At 33.4% G+C, this 26,092-nt stretch overlaps 3 protein-coding genes across 4 annotated transcripts in view; all 3 read right to left on the reverse strand.

Moving 5' to 3' along the window:
* LOC148955151 (uncharacterized) overlaps positions 1-10,542 on the reverse strand; it is a 41,646-nt gene extending 31,104 nt beyond the window's left edge. For both annotated transcript variants that reach the window (XM_089100595.1, XM_089100599.1), the window contains exons 1-3: positions 10,424-10,542; positions 6,998-7,147; positions 1,152-1,314 (exon numbers count right to left, since the gene is read on the reverse strand). In XM_089100595.1, the coding sequence (XP_088956721.1) occupies positions 1,152-1,314; positions 6,998-7,147; positions 10,424-10,460 (350 nt within the window). In that variant the 5' untranslated portion in view covers positions 10,461-10,542. The remainder of the gene's footprint in view (positions 1-1,151; positions 1,315-6,997; positions 7,148-10,423) is intronic.
* The window catches only part of TM9SF3 (transmembrane 9 superfamily protein member 3), a 696,120-nt gene that overhangs the window by 457,542 nt on the left and 212,486 nt on the right, over positions 1-26,092 (reverse strand). The window lies entirely within an intron of this gene.
* The window catches only part of LOC148955153 (unconventional myosin-Va-like), a 67,289-nt gene continuing 59,895 nt past the window's right edge, over positions 18,699-26,092 (reverse strand). The window contains exon 19 of the mRNA XM_089104829.1: positions 18,699-22,662. Within this exon, the coding sequence (XP_088960955.1) occupies positions 22,540-22,662 (123 nt within the window). The 3' untranslated portion in view covers positions 18,699-22,539. The remainder of the gene's footprint in view (positions 22,663-26,092) is intronic.

Below are 26,092 nucleotides of genomic sequence, written 5' to 3' on the forward strand. Positions count from 1 at the left end.
CATACTAAACGCACAGCAAAGACTTTAAATGCGACAATTACTTTGATAAATTCCAGGGTCAGCATCAAAACCAAGGATAGGTCAGCTTAAAATTCAAATGAGAAGCATCCATTTAAAAACACAACAAATAATTAGATGAATTACTAGGTTAGTACTGGCGATCAGCTAAGGTTCAGCTTCAGTTATAGAATATTATGAACAGAGGCTTCATTTCTACGGAAATAATGAGGTCAGAAATGCTTGATTTCTAACAGCATTGGAATTGCGGGTCAAGAAGGGGAAGCGAAAACAGAATTTTCGCAAATTGGAAGAAAACTGAGCGAAATTTCGATGTCTCGGAACTTATAAGAATTTTCCAAATTGGTAATATATAAATAGAGAGGTAGAGCAATAGATTGGAAAAGGTTTTGAAAGCAGAAGGGGGTTGAAATGCAGCTTAATCGTGACAAAGGATGCACAATTCAAGGTTCGATATGAACTAATAAGAGTTGCCGTGCCTATTTTATTTACGAGCTAATAAGGAGACCAAGGCAAGTTGTGCGATCAAGTGGCTTGATCCTACTGATGGTAAGAATAATTGCGTCTGGTAGAGCTTACTTCAAGCTGAAGAATACAATTTCGTACTTATCAACATTAAATTCAATTCAAGCTTTTCACACTCGAATTGTACGTAAAATTCAATGTTATTTAAGTCTAGTAACCCACCATTTAATCCTTAAACTTGCTCATAGTTCATAATTATGATTTATAATTTTTATATTGAAAGTTATATTAGTTTTTACTCTTATTTTATTTTTTATTTAGATGAATTTTTATATGAATAATTTCTAATCCATAGATAAATTCGATTAAGAGATAATATCCTCGTTCACAAAAAAAAACAAAAAAAAACAGGGGGAGGCTATTTCCGAGGAGAGTACGCCGGACCTTGTGCATGTCTTGTAGGCCTTTTAAGTTTCCTCGCCTTGTTAACATTTTGGGAGTGACTACCTCCTTTCTCATTCTTTAAACAGAGTCCAAAACCAGCATCAATATAAGCCCTAAATAGCACTCCAAATATACACTGTTTCGTTTCATCAGAATAAACAAAAGCGATATAAAAATTATTACCAGTTTTGACGTAATTAAAAAGCACTGCGAAAACAGCTTACCTTACGTTCAAATTCATGACTTTGTCATACTGCTCAAGTGAGGTATTTTTTATGCTTCCAAGTTCCAAGATTCCAGCATTGTTAACAAGAACATCGATTTTTCCAAATCTGTCAACAGTTTCTTCAACAATTTTCTTTACGTCTTCCTCGTTACTCAAATCCCCTACAACCGGTAATTAAATAATCTTAAGCATAAATGTTTCCAGATGTGAGACACTTGAAGCAATTTTAATCATAAACTTAAAAGTGTGAGCACGTTTATGAGGGGGAGGTTGAGGGGATCAGCAGGTACCCTCCAGCTCAGAGAAATTTATGTCTGGTTCAAGTTTTAACTTTCCTTAGTGCTTTTATTAAACTGGAAAATAGCCAAGTGTCTTAGCAAAATGTAAAGAGCAATGTAAAAACGTGTAACAGGTAGAAATCAAATCACAGATGAAGTAACCTTCATGAAGTAAATGCGATCCCATTATTTAAGGGAGGCAAGACGACTAGTGTGTTAAAGTATAGGCCCATTTCAGTTTAGCCCCTATTAAGTCGTATAATGGAAAATTTAATTAATAATAGACTTTATTCACATCTTGAGAAATTTATTATATCACATCCTAATCAGTTTGGTTTTAGGAAAGAATTAAATACGGAACAGGCAATAGCATATTTAACTAGTTGTATAAATCAAGCTCTTGATAAAGGTTACCGAATTGCAACAATTTTTTTGACATCACTAAAGCTTTAGATAAAGTGGATCATTCTATACTTGTTGAAAAGTTACGAATGTATGGATTTAATGAAAAGTTTCTCAATTTGGTAATTAGTTTTCTTTCTGGTCGTTTACAAAGAATAAAGATATCTCGCTCAATTTCTCAACCATTGCTAATTAGATGCGGTGTACCCCAAGAGTCAAGTTTGGGCCCTTCATTATTTTCAATTTTTGTTAATGATCTTTCTTCTTCTCTTCGGCCACTTGTGAATAAGGTTTCAGACTTTACCAATAAAGAGAGTAATGTTTCTCTCCTGATGTTTGCTGATGACACAGTTCCAATTGTGTGGGCGAAAACGACTGAAATGTTGGTTGCTACATTTTCTAACACTATTCAAAAGATATCTTTCTGGATGAGGTGCAATAAGATTATTATTAATTATAATAAATCAAATTTTGTAGTTTTTGGACGTCTGGTAATTATTATCCATGGATATCTTCAATTGAAGCTAGGAGCATTGCAACATGGGGGACTTCAAGTGTTCAATACCTTGGTATTATTGTTGATGAATCACTCTCATTTAAAAATCATATTGTGAAAGTTTCAAATATATTAGCAAAACATGATGGCATAATTCGGAAACTTAAACATTGTGTTCCGAATGATATAATCCGTATGTTATATTTTACTTTAATTCACCCCATATTTTTTATTGTAGTTCAATATGTTTGGGAGCTTTCTCCTCAATCCGTCGTCCAGTCCGAGTTTTGGCAAAATATTGCTATTACAATACTTGCTAATTTAAGCCCTTCTTAGCCGTGTTGAGAGGCTTATGTTAGGTTGAAAGGACTCCCAGCGGCTGCTCTCCGTGACTTTTATACTGGTGTTTTTATGTATAATTGCGTCAGAGGTAAGTCCGCTTCTTTTCTAAGTGTGTTCATGCAAATTAAAGAAGTTCAGTCCCATGGCACAAGGTCAATGAACAATATTCATGTTAATAATTTGGTTACGTCTAGGTCAGGGTTTTCTCTTTTTTTTAGAGGGGCTAAGCTATTCGTTAAATGAAAATATTAAAAATAGTAATTTAAGCGAATTCAAAAGGCTGTTAAAATAAAAGTTCAAAATAGGGATAAAATCCTTTTTAATAGACAGTGTATGATAAATTTCAAAAAATATCAGATATTTTGGTCACATATACAGTGAACGTCATTAGTAGTAAAACTACTGATGACGGTCACTGTATGTGACAGAAATATCTGGTATTTTTTGTGAAATTTATTATACACTGTCTATTAAAAAGGATTTTATCCCTATTTTGAACTTTTATTTTATCGTCATGGAAAGGCAGTGTGGTCTCCGAAATTATCTACGTCATATTTAAAAGGCTGTTAAAGAATGAATTGTTTTCTAAATACGATTTTAATGATTAAAGTAATAGGATGCATAGTTGATAGATAAAATTGGTATTAAATCATTAAAGGTAATGTTTTATTTTTATTGAGGTGTGTTAAGGAAGTAGTTTAGTGTGGAGCGTTAAGCGAGTGGTAGCAGGGTATATGATGTTGTAGTTGTGTTTTTACACCCCCTTCTGAGGTCTATGTTAATTATTTGTTGTTTTTTAGTTTTTTTGTGTTTTTTTTATTTGTTTGGTCATCCCTCCTCCATATCATGCTGTGGCATTTCGAGGGGATGTGTTTATGTTAAGTTTTTTGTCAATAATTTTTATTAAATAAATTAAAAAATAAATGTGAACAGATTTTTATAAGAATAAACGAATCAATTTAATAGCTGCTTCTAGTTACTATAGTAAATTCGAATTTAAAATGATCAGAAACGAAAGCTAAATAAGACTGTTCAAATATTGGTTATTGACTTTTTTTTCCATTTACATTTTACTTAACTAATAATTATTATACATTTCGAAAGATTGGATTTGAAGCAAAAATGCATTGATACAAATGCCCTTTTAAAATTTAAAGCTAAACTGAATATCAAAACACATTTATAGAGAGAAGTCTTTTCTTCACTGAAAACTTTATAAGTGTTTTCATTTCTATTCTTATTTTTAATGTTATAACAGAAATTAACACTGTCCTACCCATCTTCTTTGTCATACAAGCACAAGTCACAATTTACTTTTAAAGAGGGATTGATGGGATGGTAGTCCCACTCTTATTTGCGGTAATCTCTGTTTGCTTTAGTCTGAATGTATGATTATTTGTAAAACTAAATATAATGCTTCAAATATTAATAGCTATGGTTTTTAAAAGTTTTGTCCAGCTATAAAACCACTATTAATTTGAAGGGAATGGACCTAAAAAGGAGAAAATACTGTTGAAAAACTGATGAAAGGGGTGCTTCATGGAGACAAAAGAAGAAATTTGATTACTACATAAATGTGAATATCAAGAAAATATCCTTTACCAGGGAGTTTGACTGGTATTTCGATTTCTTTTTTTAATGTTTGACTAAAAAAAAACAAAAAAACATGTTGTTCAAAAGGAAACTTACTTTGAGCAAAACATAAATCCCATTCTAACCTTTATGGGGTATGAAAGGGCTGCAGCACGATTCTTATTTGTGGTAATCTCTATTTATTTTACAACGATTCTATTACTTGTCTAATTTAAGTTCGTCTTGGGTTGAATTCACCTTAGGTGACAGATTTCTTTATTCTTAAGAGTTTCTCTCCATTTTCCTAGATTCTCATTTTTTTTTTTTTTTTTTTTTTTTTTTTTTTTGCTTGTCTTGGTTTCAACCCTGCTCTTTACTTTCGTCTTAAAACTTTATTTTTCTTTTTATTTAGTTTATGCTTGTTTGTTTAATGTACAATGTTATTTTGTATTAATAGTACTGAGGTTTGTAATAGTGTCCAAAGTAGAAGTATTAATCATACTACACATGATCATTTATTAAATATCACCTCCCTCTGTTCCACTGACACTAAAAATATAATCTCAAACCCTACAAAAATAGGACCTATTCTTGTATGTTCGCAGGCACCATACGTCTCCTTAACTGCCATTCCATCTCCATTTGATCTCCAGCATTGAACTAGTCCTTGGCAATCGAAACTGATATTTTGATCAATAAGCAACAAGTAAAAAAATTCATAAATATTATTTAAATTTAGTAGTCCCTAAAATATTCCTGAATGTCCTGGTTCAAAGGGCACAATATGTCTGTATGTATCAAGCTGGGAAAGAGGGGACATGGCACCATTTGCAGCCCTTTAGTTATGCAAACTATCATTCATTGATTCTGTTTTCAACCAATGATTTCAAGAATGTAGAGCTTGATTAGGTCAAGATTTGTTTTAATATCTAATTTTTAATTATACATAATCATTGATTGCAATAATAAATAATGCTTACATTAAATGATTAAGCTGCCTGATAACTAATGCTTATTATATTTAATTATTTAACGTGATAAATATTCTCTGAATTGGCAATATTTAAAATGTAAGCAACATGGCTGCACTTAGGTTACAAAAAGTTGGGTACAAATGAGACTTGTGTCCCCTTACTCAATCTACAATCTTCCAATTACAGATTATGAATCCTTCCATTATTTTGATTTCAACAAGGTGTAACATGATACAGCTAGGGAAAAACTTGTTTCACCATTATTTAAGTTTAAAAATTGAATGAATTACTTTTAAAACTGATTTGTCAATAGCAGCTCAAACTCATTAAATATTGATCAATTAATTATTGATGAATAATTAAAATTATCTTCTATTAAATGACCCTGATTCATAAGAGATGCAACATGTGTTTATGCAGCAAGATAGGGTGGAGGGGTTCAGGCCATATGAGTGTACATTATCCCATCTCTAGCACCCAATTATGCAAACTATTATGAATGCTTTCATTATTCTGATTTGAAAAAGGTTTAGAATGTTGATATTTTGACTAAAGGGAACAAAAACTTTTCTCTCCTTCATTACATAAAAAAATAAACAAAATACCCTGCTAGTTTCTCTCCTTAAACATTGGATACAGATGCTGGCCAAATTTTTAATTTGTTTGCTTGTTTTGTCCTCCCCCTCCCCTTTTTTTAATGACTCTTTTATTTGTTTTTTTTACATGTTTCTTTTTTTAGTTTAGTTTGACCAGTTGTGTCTTTTTAAACTGAAATTCCCCAGTTTAATTATTGACAAACAAAGGATTTTTCATTATGATGTTTTTCATTTTCGTTTGGGCATTCTATGCCAGTTTTTGTGTTTTTTATGACATTCTGACTCCAAAATTCGAATTCGACCCTTTAGGGGTTGTAATAGTATTTTTTTCTGAAATAAATATCTCATCTTAAATAGATTTACCAGGTATTTTTTTATACTCTTGGAAATTTCAAGTTAGAATACAAGTACTGAAGATTTCACACTGACAGTAATTGATTGTAATGCTTTTGTAGGTTCAATGCTTTCAGAATTGGTAAATTCGCTTCTTTTTCATCAGATCATTTCTATAGATTGCAATTTAGAATCCATAAACATAAAATATTATAGCTTGTTATTTAATTTTGGGTGGGTTGGACAGTCTCTATAAAACCAGACTCAAAATTCATATCAACTTAAATGATGACTGTTAAAATGATAAAGCTTTTGATTTTATTGTTTGTTGTTTGGAAAAGCAATTTTTCTGCTAAAAATTAATGTGTGGATGTGGTTTTCTAAAAAAAATGAAAATAACAAATAAAAAAAAGATGACTCAGGGACTTGATATTCTTACAAATTCCTTGAAAGTAGATTCCCTAATTTTGAATTAACTCTATCCAACAACCAACATTAATAATTTTAACAATTTACTTTCCATTTTGAATCAAAAATTCAGAATTCAAACCAGACAGAAATATAACTGCATCAGGTCAATCCATCATGAAATTTTACATGATGATATACCATTAACAAAAATTGCACATAAATATTGCTGGCATATGGTTAGTGCTACAATAAAAATATTAGATTCCTTTAATAGAAATAGTTCTATTTTTGACACAGAGTTCAGTTGCTCAGTGCTAAAATTATAAAAGGAGAGCTTAGAATTCCTTATTTTTGAGTCAGAAAGCAATTTCATGGGTCAAAAAATGTATTAGTTCTTTCATTTTGCTGGCAAAATAGCCAAACGTTTCTAAGTAACATACCAATAATTGCTAGATGATCTCCTGATTCTGGTTTTTTACAATTGGAAAGAGTATGCTGAAGATTTTCAGCATTTCTTCCAGTTATAGATAGGATTGCTCCTAAATCAGCAAAGTGAACAGCAGTAGCAGCTCCAATTCCAGAACTTGCTCCTAAAATTGGAAAAATCCTTTATCAGAGAACAATTTTAGGCAACAATGCTTTTCAAATAAACTGGGAATGATTCAGATATCAGACAAAAGTAGGCTACTTCCAACAATCAACCCCAACTCTTAATCTTTAATCTGTCTTACTATGATGAGTATCACTTTCAAGTGATTAACGGCAGCACCCTAAAACAGATAAATTACATGGAAATCATCACTTCAGTTTTTTTCAGAATGTTATGTCTCTTTAACAATTGTAAGCAAGGATGTACCCAGAATTTTTTTGGAGGGGGTTTTACTCAAAAAATTTCAGGGGGGGGGGGTTACACAAAAAAAAAACTCAAAACACCCATACAAAATTTGTTTATACCCATGATGATTTTACAAGTCAGACAAACATTTTTTTTGGGGGGGGGGCGGGTTCAAACCCCCTTAACCTCCCCTCTGGGTACAGCCTTGATTGTAAGTGAATGGAACATGTATCAAGACAAACAACAATTCCCATTTAAAATTGCATTTTTTTTTCTTTCTTTTTTGAAAAGGCAATACTTATCATGAAGTTTATTGCCTTTGTATGCTAACTAATGATAAACTGAAACTTCATGTTAATACTAGATGTATCATTTCAACATCCTTGCTAACAGAAGATATTAGGCCTGTTTTTTAGCACTAAGATCTTACATCTTTCTGCAAAGATCATCTGCAAAGATCTTTGTTCTAAGATCTTACAGCTCACTGATGTTAGCAAAAAGTGTGAAGACCGCCACTGTTCTGCCATATAGAACAAGGATGAGAAAACTTTGATGATCTACTCATCATTGTTCTCAGACCACTGATCAGAGCAGAATGATGAAAGACATTTGCACAAAAACAACCAAAGATGTAAGATCTTTGTTCTAAGATTTCACTTTTAAACATTTTCTGACAAAAGATATAAGATCTTAGCACATTGATGAGTGAAAAAATGCCCCTATTGTCAAGAAGATGATCTCAAGCATACATCCAAAAGTAATTATTTTTAAAGCTCTGGTAGGTGTTTTTTGTGATATATTATTATTGTATTTTTTTATCACAAGTAATGGTATTGATAGAGTTGCTCACTTTGAAAAATCTTTAATTTTTTATAGTTATGATGTATAGAGCTGTCAAACATATTGGTTTTTGGTATTCAAAATTAAACTATCAATATTACTAAGTAACAAATCTTATTTCTGATGTAATTGAGAGGTAAGTTTAAACTTTACCCCTCCCCTCCCCTAATGTGCAATTATATACCTTGAATTGTATATATAGGGGTAGGAGTAAAATTCATTGCCAACAAAAATGATTATTATATTTGGAAAGAGCATAAAAAAGGCATTGAGTGGTATGTTTACTTTATTTGTAAGTCAATAACATGAACTGCAAAAAATTTACCATATAGCCTACTTAACATGGCCATTAGAAAATCAGAATGTGGTTACTATGCAAAAAGCAGAAAGGGTGGGCTTTGAGTTTGGGCCCTTGAGGTGGGCTTTGAGTATGGGTTCACTTTATAAGTAAGAACAATCTTCTTTAGGCAATCAGGCTGAAGAGGATATCAATACTGCAGTCAGAAAAGTTGAGAAGCATCTAGAGCATATTTATCAGATTTCAAACAAACAAAAAGAAAATTGTGCAACTAAATCATCACTTCATCAATGATGAATCAAAATCTTGCCTCAAATGATGTTTAAAAGCTGGCCTTTCAATATGCTGTTACAAATGAAATTGAAACCCCTTCCTAGACAGAAAAAGACAGGGTAAATATCTACCAAATCATATTCTTGAGTTAGGAATAAAGTGAATACACCATTCAATGCATTTTTTATGCTGATTAGGAATATAATAATCATTTCTATCAGAAATGAATTTCAGCCCCCCCCCCTATAGGGTAAGACACCCAGTAGTCGGCCACCTGCCTATTCTTGGACATAATCTTTTATACTATTTTAATCACTATTTACAATGAGCCGTTTGTATGTCCGAGTTTAGGCAGAATTGTCACTTGTTATTAAATTCAAAAATAGGAGGCGCTGTACAAGGGTGAAACTATTTGAATTAGTAACCTACTTGTTCAGAAATTCTTCAGAAATTTTTTGATACAAAAATTAAGTTTCTAGGTGGTATAATACAGTAATTAGAGTAGTTTAAATGTCAAAAAGTTTTCAAAGTGATTAAAGTGTCCAACTACTGGGTGTCTTACCCTATATGCCAATTCAGGGTTAGGTTGTAGAAATATATACCCTGAATTGGCATATATAGGGGGGGGGGATGAAATTCATTTCGGTAAAATTCTACTTTAGCTACTTTCGACTATCTTGGAAAGGGGTTAGGTTAAGAAAATGATACTTTCAGGGATGGGTCTACAGGCTAAAGTATGTCCTGGGAAGATATTTTGAAGTACCCACCTCCACTCCTTCTCCCTCTAGAGGGTCCTGACCTTTGATGACCTTCAAAAATATGTGAGTTATAGAAGTGAAACCTTACAAAATAGATCTTCTGCTTAAATGAAGTACAACAAAATTGTTTTCAGCTTCACAACAGCGCTCAATCCCAATTTATAAGGTTTTAAAGATATGCAAATACATTTCCTAAATTTTGGAAATAAACTATTATATGGCTTAAAATTCTGCTCAAATAAATGAAATTGCATTTTCAGAGCTAAAGCCAGAGAAAAAGAAACTGATAACTGAAAATTAATATAAAATGTTGTTTTGTCAAAATTTCAATGGGTATAGACCTGTCATATAGGCAGATTTCAGGACCCTCTAGAGGGAGAAGGAGTAGAGATAGGTACTTCAAAATACCTTCCCGGGACATACTTTAGCCTGTAGACCCATTCCTGAAAGTTTCATTTTTCTATCCTTACCCCATTCCAAGATAGCCAAAAGTAGCTAAAGTAGAATTTTACCTTCATTTCCAGTAGAAATGATTATTATATTCGTAATCAGCATAAAAAAGGCATCGAATGGTGTATTTACTTTATTCCTAACTCAATAATATGATTTGGTAGATATTTACCAAAGAAAGTGCCTCAAAAGACTAGCTGACTGCTTTTTAAAAAAGGCAAACTAACATCTTGCTTTTTAAAATTGATCCCACATGCCAAGCCAGGGCAATTGACTTCAACAAAGATGATCAAGGGAATAATTTAGGATCTAGACCCATCCCTGTAAGTTTCATCCACCTCAAAAAAGATGACAGAAAAATCCTTTACTGGAACTTTACCCGGTATAGTCTCAGAAATTTAATAATCTTTACCTGTTATTATAGCTATTTTTCCTTTTAAACAAGGCATTCTTTCTTAGCGTAGAACGTCACGTGTTTTACAAATTGAAAAGTTTGCCTCTGCTCTTTATGTTTGCGGCATTTGATATTTCGAGCTCTTTGGTAGTCAGGGAGCTTACCAGTTCAGTCATTTCATTTAAAAACGTGTAAATTGTGTTGCAGAGTAGAACGCTAGTTTTGTAGTTTTCTTCATTTTTAACATGATCAGGTCGTTAACAGTAATGCACAAGAATTTCAAAATTTTCTGATAAGCAGATTGCTAAACAATAAAAAAAAAACTTTTTTCTATAGTTCTCAAAATTATTCTTCGTTTTCTGCAAAAAAATTGGAACTTGTTTTTCAGCTTACTTCAAAATTACTGCCTCGAATCTTTTACCCAATCTAAATGTTTTACCCAATCTAAATGACTATCTGTCTTGGTTTGTCTCTTTCTACAATTAACGATGTCTTGATACAACCTACTGCAAAATACTTGATAACAAAATCAACGGACTCGGTCGAGGCCTTCTGCCTCAAGTATTTTTTGAAGTTATTAAGTATTTTGCCGAAGGTTCATCAAGACATGGCTAATTGTAGAAAGAGGACTATCTTTCTACTTTCTACGTGGACTATCTGTCTTGGCTTGTCTCTTTCTACAATTAGCCATGTCTTGATGCAATCTACTGCAAAATACTTAATAACTTCAAAAAATACTTGAGGCCGAAGGCCTCGACCAAGTACGTTGATTTTGTTATCAAGTATTTTGCAGTAGGTTGCATCAAGACATCACTAATTGTAGAAAGAGACAAGCCAAGACAGATTGGACTATCTGTCTTGGCTTGTTTCTTAACATTAATTTTCAAACTTATTCTAGCACCCTGAACTTGCACAGCCTCTAAAAGTTCATTCATTTTGCACACACTTTTATCTAGGATGCACACACTTAATCTAAGTCCAGGAAGATTGTCTCTACCCATTTGATTCTGTTGTCTCGCATTGCATTTCCTCCTTAAGACAAATCCCATCAAAATTATCCATACAAAAGAGAATAGAACACAACTCCGATTAATTCCTGATTTAACATGAAACCAGCTGCAAACCTCATTTCCTACATTAACCGCAGCAGCGTTATTCTCGTACATAGCACTAATCACTTTAATGTATTTGTCTGGTATACTATACAAGTACAAGACCGTCGTTAAAGCTCTTCTATCAACAGAATCGAACGCTTGCTCATAATCTATAAAACTGAGGACCAAAGGTGTTTGATAACCCAGGCACTTCTTAAATAGTATTAACCTAAGAATGAAAATTTGGTCGATACATCCTCTACCTTTTCTAAAAACGCACTGTTCTTCCCTTAAGACTTTGTCTACAGCATCTCTCATTCTAAGAAGTATCACATTACTAAATAATTTGTTACCTACAGAGACCAAACTCATGCCTCGATAATTACCACACTCACTCTCATAGCCTTTCTTATGCAGTGGTTTAACTTAAGTTTTCCTAAAATTGCTGGATATTTCCCCTTTTTTAAAAATCCTATTCATATTCTCTTGTAACTTATTTCTAGCCTCAGAGCTACCATATTTAAGAAAATCATTTACCGTACTATCAGCACCTGGAGCATTATTATTTTTTAATCCTTTTAGTACTGTCGCTATTTCTTCCTCACAAAACAAACCTTCCTTCACATCCAAGGTATCACAAACTTTTTGATTTTCCTCTATATATTTTCCTGCATCTCTATCTCAGTTTAGCAAATTCTCAAAATGTTCTGCTATCTCTCTTTAACTTTTTTCTTGTCAATAATTGTGGCCCCGTTACTATCTTTAACTGGGACAAGTCCGGTTTGACTACTCCCTCTCAATTTATTAACATACGAGTAAAATATTTTACTATTATGCCGTCTAGCTGCATCTTCCAGATCCTCGGCAATTTATCCAAGGCCTCCACTTCATACCTTCTTTGTTCAAGTTTAATGTTTCCTCCACTTTCTTTACATTCCTTTTATTTTCATACGATCTATTACTCAGATAATTCTTGTACAAGCACATTCTCGTCTCTATTAAACATAAAACTTTTTGACTAATATTTCTACCTGCGCTCCTAATTTTCTTCCCTAAGACACCGTCAGCAACTTCGCAAATTATTTTCCCAAAACTATTCCATATATCTTCCACATCTCAAATTTGAAACCCTTGAGGTTATTATTCAACTGTTCCTGAAAATTTTCTCTCAAATTTTCATCCTGGAGTCTACCAAAATCGTAACTTCCCGGGAGATAGTTACCCTTCTGAAATCTCAGCTTTAAATTAACTCTAAACACTACTAGATGGTGATCTTTACTTCTAAAATAAATAACAGCACTCCTATATACCCTAGTATCTTGTATTGATCCTGCCAGTCTTCGGTTTACAATAACATAGTCAATTAGGTTTGCTGTCTTACCATCACGTGAATAGTATGTTAACTTATGGGCCATTTTGTGACCAAACACCGTATTGGTTATAACTAGATTTTTATACCTACAAAATTGAAACAGTCTAAATCCATTACTGTTTTCTTTTCCTACACCAAATTCACCTAGGCTAGGATACCGTCTATCCCTATTTCAACCGACCTGGATGTTAAAATCTCCTAATAAAAACACTATTTTTCTACCTGGGACCCTGTCTATTTGCTCCTGTAGCTTTAAGTAAAATTAATCCGAGGCACTAGTATCTCCATCAGTCGGTTCTACAGGGGTATATACTAATATAACTGATACCCTGAACTTTTTAGTCATGAAATGAGCAATTAGTATTCTATTATTAATACCTTCCCAGCCTAAACAAGACTTAGCAGCTTCCTTATTCATCATGAGCCCTACTCCCTGTCTATGTACCCCATCCTTCTCTCTATATTCCCTAATTTCATGCTTCCAACCCCTGGGATATGAGTTTCTGGAACACGTAATAAGTCCAGTTGAAATCGTCAGAATTCTTCAGTCAAAATGTAGATACGATAGTTGTTTCTTAACGTCGTAACATGTTCCAATTTTCATGAAAAACTTCTTTTTAGAAACTTTTTTTTTTTAAACTTATGTCTTAAAAAAACCAATGGGTTCCCATTGTTGGTTTTTCGCAGCTTGTGAAAGATTTGACGCGCTTTTTTTTTATGACGTTTGCAAAAGTTCGAAACAGGCAGGCTGTTTTCTTAATAACTATCTCTCTTGAAACAAGGATTCAAAAAAGTTTGAAACTGGGCAATATACTTTTTACGGTTTTTATTTTGCCAGTGTACAGATTTATTCTGCATGTTAAGTTTGAGCTCAAATAATTGCTTTTGCATTAAGCATTACATATGTGAGTCATTTTGAAACCAAATCAACTCGAAGCCAGATTATTGTTCAGTAGCCAAAACGATCTAAAGATTAACACCCCAAGATACCAGATCTTGTTCATTTTTTTAGGAGCTAATTCGACTAAATTCATGATAAAATACTATCAAGGGCAATTTGCACACTAGAAAAAAAAGAAAAAAATTTCCCACCAAAGGACAGGTAATTCATAACATGAAGAAACGGTGTATTTTCTTTGTCACTTTTGACAGCCATTCTTTCTATGGTATTAATCGATTCGGCTTCCAAATTGGTCGTGTACTCTCTATTTAAAAAACAAAACAACAGAGAAGCCCTTCAAAAGCAGTTTTATTTTTACACAAAAGGGAAGAGTCGACTTGATCAAGTGAAACATAAATAACACTCTAAACGCAGTTTACTAGGTCATATTGCACTGGGGATACTTAAAGTGTAGGAAGTAAACAAAATGTGGCAAGCAAACTTCACTTAAACAAATCGATATATCACTATATGACGACAGTTTATATTTTTTTTAAGCCACTTGAAAAAGATTGGAAGCCAGAGTTCATACAATAGGTATAAAATTAGAGCCGCTATATTCGATTGACTAATTAAAATCTAATTGTAGATAAATGGATGCCTATACGTTCTTCATGATTGCCATTTCAAAAGCCAACGGATAATAATTTTAAGGTATGTGCTAGTAGTGGATAAAAATATAAGTAGCTCCTAGAGGGACCTGACCACTAACTACTGGGATAGGCATAACTTGGTCAGTTTTATTATAGCGGTGAAAATTGCCAAAGATCATTTCTTTTACTATACACAGGTCATTAAATTAAATTATTGGGAGGGTACAAAGAGGGAGACTTTGAATAGATTGGAATGAAGTGGGAGCGTGCGTAAATGTGTTAGCCCCAGGCAGCTAGGTGCTGCAATGAGTTTTTAGAAGTAGTAGCAGTAGATCCAAAAAGAGTGTTAAGTTAAAACTAAAAAAGTGAATTTACTGACCAAAATAAAATCTAAGAAATGGTAATTTCAACCAACATCAGGGCCTGATGACTTCCCTCAGCCCCTAATGCTCTAACTGTGTCTGGTAATTTGTACAAAAATAAGCTAGTCCTTGGCATGCATGATATCATTGTATATTTCGTACTAATTTAATAATAACGTATGCTATTATAAAATTTAAGCTTATATAGGTACTATGAATTACTTAAATAAATTTCAGTTTAAAAAGAAAAATTATTCTGCGATAAATAATGAAAATCATTATTATTATGTATTCCAGAAGTCAATCGGTCCCATAGAGTATGACTAAAAAATAATCAGTTAACAATATTCAAGGCTAAAGGCACCTCAAGGTATCGATGTTCTTCTAGGCACAAATTGAAAGGTAAGCTTGAAGATCTTTTTATTTTTATTTTTTAGATCTTTCTTTTTTATTATTTACATGAAAAAATGAAAGCATGAATAAAGAAACGGCAAAAGTCGACATATGTAGAAAGACAACTAAGGATTCAGATTTAGATATAAATACTGAATGTCATCAGGATAAGCATCGAACAGATAAGGCATCAATACAGAAAACAAAAAACAAAAACATCAAAATTTAGCCTAGTAATTCGGCTGTCCTTTGCCAACACCTGCAAACTACACAAAACCTTTCGAGGATATCTATCGCCTAGTCCCAACGAGGCGAGTCCAATGGTGGAGTCAGAATTTTTCTTTCTGCTATTCTTTCTGGAACACGACCTAGTATCTATGGGGGTAAAAACAGATTAGACCAGTTGTCCAAAATCAAAACCAAACAGGGATATTTCGGGAAAAAAACCTGGTACCTACGTTTAGCAGAAAATGTAGTGGCAAAGACGGAAAAAAGACAGATTTCGTAAAATCTTTAGACGAAATCGTGCATCTTCATCTATTAGTTTCGTTCCAAAAAGGAAAAAAAATCATTATTTTGAAATTTCCTCAAAACTTAAAAAATTCACGTACTAGCTTTTGGCATACGACAGCCGAATTACACTACCAAGAAAATAATCAAGTTTGGTTCTGAAGTTGCCAAAATAAACAAAATATAACAATCTATACTACATAACGTAACTTTGTACTTCTTATAAAAATATCGATTATACAAAAATACTGCCTATCATCGAATGTGGAATTGATTAAGAAAAGAAATGACTTTAAAATCACATAGGGAGTCGATCTAGAAAAGTGAGTCCAACAGCAGTTGAGAGAAATGGCCTCTAAGGACAGATCTACAACTATAGCAGAGCCTACTTTTTAGAAACCCTTTGAAGAATTTTGACTAGTTTTTAGGATCCTTTTTGCAAAAGCACTCTTTTTTTTTTTAAATACTAAACATAATCCTTTCGTTAGGCTGCTTTAAAAAGATGAGAGAGTCAGGGAAGATCGACGGAAGAAAAAAATAGCATAATGTTAGAAGTCTCGATGATTTATGTTGCACGATGATTTATGATGAGACAGTGACGGGGAATCCAAAAGAATCTTCTATTCCTTAAAAAACTGAACTAGATTAGAACCTACAGCTGTGACATCTGGGATAGAAGAGCCGACATAATGCGTTGGCTCATTTGGGTCATTTATTACAACTAAATTCTTATTTGCAAAATAATTGTCTAATTCTTTTCCTCTTCAATCACTATTGCAACTTGTCATCCAAATCGGGCATATAGACGAACTTTTTATGTTTTTTTTTTATACTTATACTTGTCAATAAAACGCAAATGACACAATATACTCTAGAAAGTTTACGATTAAAGATGGGGGCAACTGCCAGAATTTTCGTCCAATTCGCAAAAAAGTAACAAAATGCATATAGACAAATTGGTGATGTGTTTTTTTAAACTTCTTTTTGTAATTTTTATTATGTTAAAGGTGATATGATGATTTATTGTAATTTCTTCTTTTTTTTTGGGGGGGGGGGGGTTCATTCATTCTTTGATAGTAATTTTTCATCGTTTTAACTTTCAGTTAATCTTTTTTTTAATCAGTTTTTATCAACTGAAAGTAAGGAGCAACATTACAACTTAAAACGAACAAAGATTATTCCGTATACTGGGGGGGGGGCGGGGCTACCCCTACATCATCCTTCGCTCTTCACTCTAAAGTCTTAAAGTTTTATAAAAAATACTTCTAATTCGGATTCAACTAATTTAAATTCAACTTCTAATTGTGTTTTACAATCACCCTTAGAGCATTGTAACAAAAATTCAAACTTAAGCGTAAAAATCGAGGATTGAGGAAGAGTTAACCCGCCCGGCGGGCTAACAGAGATTATCCCGTACGGGATATACGGGATAATCTCTGTTCATTTTAAGTTTTAATGTTTCTCCTCAGTTTCAGTTGAAAACACTTTTAATTCAATTTCTGATCGTTTCTCAAACCACGCCAGGAAATTCTTATATCCTACCCCTCCCCCTCCCTTGTAATGTCACCCGAAAAATTCTATCCATAAACTTTTCTCCTCACAGAAAATTCTCCCCATGGAAATTTCCCCCTCCAATTTCGTATATTTGCCAGTAACAAATACTGTATTTGAACAAAGGACAAATATCGTAACTTACAGCCCTTTTCCCAGCGACAAAGAGGGGGGAGGCTTACCATCCCCAAAGGTATGGATATTGGATCTTTCAACTATTCTGACTATCTCAAAATTGTAATTGGACGTCTTGGGGGGAAAAGGAAGCATGGAAGGGGCTAATAGCCTCTGATCTTTTTGGTCACTTAAAAAGGCACTAAAACTTTTTATTTCCGTTCGAGAAAGCCCTCTCCTGATCTTCTAGGACCATAGGTAAGATATGATTACTCCTGGGGAAAAAAAAAAAAAAAAAAATACACGAATCTATTATCTTTCTCCTGGCAGAAATACAAAATTCTATGTCCCTGTAGATGAGAGCTTGAAACCTCTAAAGTAGGGTTATCTGACACGCTGAACATGATTGATCTTCATTAAAACCTGACTGATTCCTGATTGATTTTCATTAGAAATCACTTGACTTTTGGGGGTTTCTTCCATTTTTCAAAAATAAAGAAAAAACATTTGATGGGTATGATTAAACTTAATGAATTTTACATATTTGGAATCAGCATAAGAATCCAATTATCTTGATTTATCTATTGTTAGAAAAATTCCCTTTTCTTGATTTTCCCTTATTTTTTAGGCCAAGTCACTCCTTACTGTTCGTTACCACTAAATGTTTTATTGCTATATAACCTTTTTTCTGCTCCATTAAGTTTTAATATGGCTCTATAGGTTTCTTTGAAAAACTTCTTTTTAGAAACTTTTTTTTTTTTTAAACCTATGTCTTCAAAAACCAATGGGTTCTCATTGTTGGTTTTGCGCAGCTTGTGAAAGATTTGACGCGCTTTTTTTATGACATTTGCAAAAGTTCAAAACAGGTAGGCTGTTTTCGCAATTACTATCTCTCTTGAAACAAGGATTCAAAAAAGTTTGAAACTGGGCAATATACTTTTTACGGTTTTTATTTTGCCAGTGTACAGATTTATTCTGCATGTTAAGTTCGAGCTCAAATAATTGCTTTTGCATTAAGCATTACATATGTAAGTCATTTTGAAACCAAATCAACTCGAAGCCAGATTATTGTTCAGTAGCCAAAACGATCCGAAGATTAACACCCCAAGATACCAGATCTTGTTCATTTTTTTAGGAGCTAATTCGACTAAATTCATGATAAAATACTATCAAGGGCAATTTGCACACTAGAAAAAAAAGAAAAAATTTCCCACCAAAGGACAGGTAATTCATAACATGAAGAAACGGTGTATTTTCTTTGTCACTTTTGACAGCCATTCTTTCTATGGTATTAATCGATTCGGCTTCCAAATTGGTCGTGTACTCTCTATTTAAAAAACAAAACAACAGAGAAGCCCTTCAAAAGCAGTTTTATTTTTACACAAAAGGGAAGAGTCGACATAATCAAGTGAAACATATATAACACTCTAAACGCAGTGTACTAGGTCATATTGCACTGGGGATACTTAAAGTGTAGGAAGTAAACAAAATTTGGCAAGCAAACTTCACTTAAACAAATCGATATATCACTATATGACGACAGTTTATCTTTTTTTTAAGCCACTTGAAAAAGATTGGAAGCCAGAGTTCATACAATAGGTATAAAATTAGAGCCGACATATTCGATTGACTAATTAAAATCCAATTGTAGATAAAAGGATGCCTATACGTTCTTCATGATTACCATTCCAAAAGCCTACGGATAATAATTTTAAGGTATGTGCTAGTAGTGGATAAAAATATAAGTAGCTCCTAGAGGGACCTGACCACTAACTACTGGGATAGGCATAACTTGGTCAGTTTTATTATAGCGGTGAAAATTGCCAAAGATCATTTCTTTTACTATACACAGGTCATTAAATAAAATTATTGGGAGGGTATAAAGAGGGAGGCTTTGAATAGATTGGTGGAATGGGGTGGGAGCGTGCGTAAATGTGTTAGCCCCAGGCAGCTAGGTGCTGCAATGAATTTTTAGAAGTAGTAGCAGTAGGTCCAGAAAGAGTGTTAAGTTAAAACTAAAAAAGTGAATTTACTGACCAAAATAAAAAAAAAATCTAAGAAATGGTAATTTCAACCAACATCAAGGGCTGATGACTTCCCTCAGCCCCTAATGCTTTTACTATGTATGGTAATTTGTACAAAAATAAGCTAGTCCATGGCATGCATGATATCATTGTATATTTCGTACTAATTTAATAATAACGTATCCTATTATAAAATTTAATCTTATATAGGAACTATGAATTACTTAAATAAATTTCAGTTTAAAAAGAAAATATTCTGTGATAAATAATGAAAATTATTATCATTATGAAATCCAGAAGCCAATCAGTCCCATAGATTATGACTAAAAAATAATCAGTCAACAATATTCAAGGCTAAAGGCACCTCAAGGTATCGATGTTCTTCTAGGCACAAATTGAAAGGTAAGCTCGAAGATCTTACTATTTTTATTTTTTAGACCTTTCTTTTTTTATTATTTACATGAAAAAAAGAAAGCATGAATAAAGAAACGGCAAAAGGGGAAATATATAGAGACAACTAAGGATTCAGACTTAGATATAAATACTGAATGTCATCGGGATAAGCATCGAACAGATAAGGCATCAATACAGAATACAAAAAACAAAAACATCAAAATTTTAGCCTAGTAATTCGGCTGTCCTTGCCAAAACCTGCAAACTACACAAAACCTTTCGAGGATATCTATCGCCTAGTCCCAACGAGGTCAGAATTTTTCTTTCTGCTATTCTTTCTGGAACACGACCTAGTATCTATGGCGGTAAAAACAGATTAGACCAGTTGTCCAAAATCAAAATCAAACAGTGATATTTTGGGAAAATAACCTGGTAGCTACGTTTAGCAGAAAATGTAGTGGCAAAGACGGAAAAAAGACAGATGTCGTAAAATGTTTAGACGAAATCGTGCATCTTCATCTATTAGTCTCGTTCCAAAAGAGAAAAACAAAATCATTATTTTGAAATTTCCTCAAAACTTGAAAAATTCACGTACTAGCTTTTGGCATACGACAGCCGAATTACACTACCAAGAAAATAATCAAGTTTGGTTCTTAAGTTGCCAAAATAAACAAAATATAACAATCTATACTACATAACGTAACTTTGTACTTCTTATAAAAACATCGATTGTACAAAAATACTGCCTATCATCGAATTTAGAATTGATTAAGAAAAGAAATGTCTTTAAAACCACATAGGGAGTCGATCTAGAAAAGTGAGTCCAACAGCAGTTGAGAGAAATGGCCTCTAAGGACAGATCTACAACTATAGCAGAGCCTACTTTTTAGAAACCCTTTGAAGAATTTTGACTAGTTTTTAGGATCCTTTTTGCAAAAGCACTCTTTTTTTTAAATACATTTGATTATGTTAATTGCTAAAACCTCGAAGACTGATTAGTTACGTAAGAAAAGCCACTTTATACTGATTAATCTGTGAGCTACATTTTCACCAAATCCGTATGTTCATAGTTTTTGAGAGCTTAAACAAAACCCGTAGCAACGGATGTTGCAAAAACAGACTTACTTTTTCAATTATTTAAATTCCCTCTGAGATACACAATGGACATAGCAATTTTTAACCAATATAATGTATTTTATGCAGGATAATTATAAGTCTCTAAAATTACGTGTCATAATATTGTTTGACTGCCAGTTAATAAACAGAATAAAAAAAGTTAAGCACCATACACGGTTCTTAGTAGTACCCGACAATATGACATTTCGGAAAAAAGGGGGGATGATCCCCTGCAAATGCCAACCTTCCGCTTCTACATATGACAGCCAATTAGACTTCGGCACGGGATGATTCAGCTTCACACTATGTCATTACTTAGAACCAACCTAAGGGATAGCAGGAAAAGCTTGTCTCCATTAAATTTTTTCTCAGTATTATTCCCATTTCTAAACATATTAGAACCATCTCAGGCACATTTTGTTCGGCAAGTAATATGCAAAATAAACAATTTATCCATCATTCCTCACTAAGTCAAGATTAAATTTGAAACGGAACAACCAACACGGGTTTTGGCACCATTCTTTATTAAACTATAAAAGAAAGCAAAAAAAAACAAAAAAACAGCAGGATACACATACATTAAAGAACCATAAGCACTTCTAAAAACACACCATTTTAAACGGTTGAGATCAGAAGTACAAACCAAACAGTCTTTTTTTTATCCAAAGAACTATTCCAATACTTATATTCCCACAAATACCTAAAAAAAATATCTAAGAATACGTAAAAGAGGGCATAGTCTGCGTATCCAAAGTCATATATCACTTATAGTAGAATATAGATATTTACCCAAGAATTTAGTTTATGCATAATGAGTTACACCAGTGGTGATCTTTTATGGTAAAGTAGAAGCGGAAGTTACTGACCTCTACTTTTCATTTTTGTTTTCTTTTTTTAGGCATTTAAAAAAGCACTTAGCTGGGTGTAATAACAAGGGAGAAATTATAAAACGTTTCAAAACTTACATCCTAAGTGTAATGGTTACGATAAGATAGTTACGAGTTTTAATTTGCAACGTCTTCTTTATTAAAAGCATGAATCCTTACAAGAAAAACACGTTACGTTACGTCGTAGTTGAAATGAAATAGGAAAATCGTTCTCTTACTTTCTCCAATATTTGAATCAAATTGATATGACAAACCAAAGAAAAGAAATGGGAAGCATACCTTCAAGTACTATAACCTTTTGTATCCACGAAGTGGCACAGTTTTCATCTCTAATAAAAATAACATAGTTTCCATCTCCATCAAAAATAAAAGTGTCTAATTTGACACTAGTTGACGAATAGCTTAACACCCTCCCCGGACAAAATCGCCACATAGCCTTGAAGTATGAAGTTGTTGTTATAACATCAAAATCATAGAATTAATACACCCAGCTCTTGCAAAAAAGTGATCACTTTGAAAGAATGCATTCAAGTAATCGAATTCCTTAACAAAATAATACACGGCTATCCTGATGATACCTGATAATAACTACAGTACTAAAAAATTTCAATATTAGTTTGACTACCAAATAAAGCTCTAAAAGTGTTTTTACTAACATCAGCTTTTAAATAGCCCAAAAGTTTAAATAACAAAAATTAAGATTTTGCATATAAGAGAGTAGTCACTGCAATGCACATAAGAAAGTAGTCACTGGAATGTACAAACCGAGATCAAACGGCATCACTTTAGGATAATGTGGCAGGAATGGATAAACCCTGAGGGATTTGCACTGTTTCCAGGTCCACTGTTGATGGACAGTAAGAGATGTTCAGTGGAAATAAATAATTTGTATCAGCAAGAATTTGAGCCTAAAATTAAGTATACATCATTACAATCCTTTATTATATCACTAAAACATGGCTGCATGTGGTAGTGAGTTTAGACTCACTAAAAAAGGGTCTTCCAAAGCAATGGGTAGCTTTCAAAAGTGGAAACTAGCGTCAGTGTCGATAAGAGAAACCATCGACGCAATCCAGCGTCTGATGTTTCTTGGCCGTTTTCATTGTAAAAATTAACACTTGGCTGTTTCATGATTTAAAATTAGTGTAATAAGTATAATTGACAAAATTAATGTAGTAATAACTATCTGGTCTCAGTCACAGGAAGCGCAATGACCAGAACACAATTTGCTGAAAACAAACGACATTTTAAACGCTTTCTCTTCTTTAACTTTGATATATCCAAATTATTCAGACTTTCTGGAGTGAATATCATTATACATGTTACAGTGAATGCCCGAAATCTGGTTAGTGTGGAGATCAGCACCGCCGGTTTGGACCTTAAGGGTCTAGTGCCGTCATACTTACTTACTTACTTACTAGTGTCGACATTCATCGGTGAATGTCCAAAATTCCCTTTTCTCTGATTTGATTCGATTAGCTTTGTGAGCTAGCTTTATCAGTCTTATGCATGCTATGATAGTAAAAGTTAAAGGTAGGTTAGATTGGATTATATTAGCTTAGGTTAGATTAGGTTGAATTTGGTTATAAATATAAGAAATGGGTTAAAATGCCAAGATAACCTAACCCAACCTAATCTAACCTAACCTGTCATCATCGAACCTTGCATTAAACTGAAACGGTTGACTGGCAACGCTGACTAAATCCAAGAAAAAAAAAGGTATTTCGGACATTCACTGCGCTAATTTCAGACATTCACGGTAACATATTAAACTGTTAATCCACAATTTTTTTCTTCTTGTAATATTGGTTGTGATTGTGATGGTGATTTTTTGATGGTAATGAAGTAAGCAATTAAGGATAAAAGAAATAAATTTCATAGAAAATAAAATATAAACACTCCTAATAGACCTTCCACAAATTGTAATTAAAATTAACAACGACCTATGAGAAGAAAGGCTACTACTACTACTACTTCTAAAAATAACTCACTGCACCACTAAGCCGCCCGAAGCCAACACAGCTACGCACACTCTTCCTCCGTCCCAATCTATTCAAAGCCTTTCTTTAAATACTACCAGGAGGTTCCCTTCTCTCTTGACTCTTTCCTTACGAGATCCTCCCACCCCATTCGGGGAAGACCTGGTTTTCGTTTGGCACTGGTAGTGTAAATATTTCTAAATTCGAGATAAAAATATATAAAATTCTGCTAAGGGAAAAGTCTACATTAATGGAAAAGAACCTAACCAGATAAAACTGATGAAAGAAAATGTATAGTCTACTTAGGTTTAATTAAATCAATTAAGTTGGCATTAAGATTTTATTATTGCACTCTACTGTTCTGTCTTCTGAAATTTTCTGTTTTAACGTTCTCGAAAATACAAGCCAAATTAAGAATTTGTGAAATAAGCTATTGATGCAACGTTTAAGCACAAGTAATGAACTTGAAATGTAAGTGTCTGAAGTTATACATTAATACTGGTGACTAAACGACTCCGCATATCCAGGTCTCCCCACAATACAACCCCGGGAAAGCTAACATTACACATATTTTCCTGTTTAGCCTACGCCAAAGTAAAAAATTTAAAAATTATAATCACAGCAAACAATCCTGTGTCTAAGAAGACTGCTTTCAAAGGAAAGACATTGCGCAGCCTACTTATTTCATAAATTGCTTCCAGCTTCCATCGTCGTTTGCACTGAAAGATCTCTGCGCTTGTTTATAGCTAGTATGTGATTATATTTCAAAATATAAGACTGCTTTCAAAGGAAACACATTGTGCAGCCTACTTATTTCACAAATTGCTTCCAGCTTCCATCGTCGTTTGCACTGAAAGATCTCTGCGCTTGTTGATAGCAAGTATGTGATTATATTGGAAAATATAAGGTAAAAAGTTAACACAGTACGTATCTATTTCACAAACATCAATGCACAAACAACCAAAATGACCAAAACAAATTGTTATCAAACAACATTTTCTTGTTTGATACCCATCAAAATTGGTGCTTCAGGACTTTTGAAGTCATAACTTAAAGATACGGGGATTAAATGAGAATATGATCGTCTTAAAACAATGCACAGTATATAACCTAAATGTTTCATAAATATTTTCCAGCGACACCAACTTTGTAAAGAAATTAAATAATATTTGTGGAATGTTGGCTTATCATATTTTTCTTTTCGATTTCTATATTGCAATGTTATTCTCAGATTTGCAGTCAACAAGCCCAGAAACCTTTCAATGCAAAGTGTAGCGAAATTTGAATTTTATTTGTGAAGATATAGGCTGCATACTATGTTTTGTCTAATGAGGCTCGAATCTCCATTTCTGTCTGACATTTGAAATTAGGGATTTCAAAACCCCTTGGACATCAACATGGATGGACAAAATCTCCTAAGGGGAACTGTATGTTGTTTGTGAACAGTCATATAGAAAATATACTTAGAACAGGAAATAAAACATAAATACATCAAAAAGCAAAATGAAAGTAGGAAGAATAATTCAAGCAAAAGCCGATTCCCCAGAGCCAAAAAGAATAGTGATAGTCCGGCTAGCTGCAACGGGCACACACTTAGTACACCTATGTCAACAAAACCTTATCAAAAGACAGAACTAGGAAACTTGATCTCAGAATAGACTAAGATTTAGGTCCTCCCACGCCGGTTAGCGCATAAGGGAAAAACAGTGACTCTTCACGATGACCTCTTCAGTGCCACGGACCAAAGATCTTCCGTTAACGATTTGAACAGCGTAGCAACTCTATCCAGATACCAGCCTGGCGTTGCCTCTTGTCGTCTACACCTTCTGATATGAGGAGGACCCAAAACCACTCATCGTGAGGCAGTCGATCTTTACCTATGCACAAAATGTGAATCGAGTAGCCCCATCGACTACATGCAACTTTATTGGCCACAAACGACTGTTTTGTTTTTCAAGAATGAAAGCTTGAGCAACCATGTCGGTCATCGAGGAAGCCCCTAATACAGTTAGTCTCGAACCCTTAGATTTTTTTTCACGCTGCTCAGTTTACACCCTCGATTCACACCCACACATCAAAACTGAGAAAACGGAAACACCAAAAAAGTTAAACAAGCAGGTTCCTGTCAATTTTCTCCTTTTTTTTGTTATGCCGTCTTATTCTCAAAATAGTCTTCAGTAACCTTAAGATCATGAACTTGGGTCTTAGTGCAAAACTTTTGAAATTTAGTTATTTGAGAGAAAACCTTCAGCGCCTTCAACTAGATATTTTCGAATGTCCTCCAATTTCTTATTACTTCCATTTTCTTCCTTTTCCTTTTGAATATATCCCTAAACGAAGCTTCTAATTTTGAAACACA

Source organism: Artemia sp. Qi Xiang Cuo, chromosome 2, assembly GCF_049724085.1.
Source record: "Artemia sp. Qi Xiang Cuo chromosome 2, ASM4972408v1, whole genome shotgun sequence".
Classification (NCBI taxonomy): Eukaryota; Metazoa; Arthropoda; class Branchiopoda; order Anostraca; family Artemiidae; genus Artemia; species Artemia sp. Qi Xiang Cuo.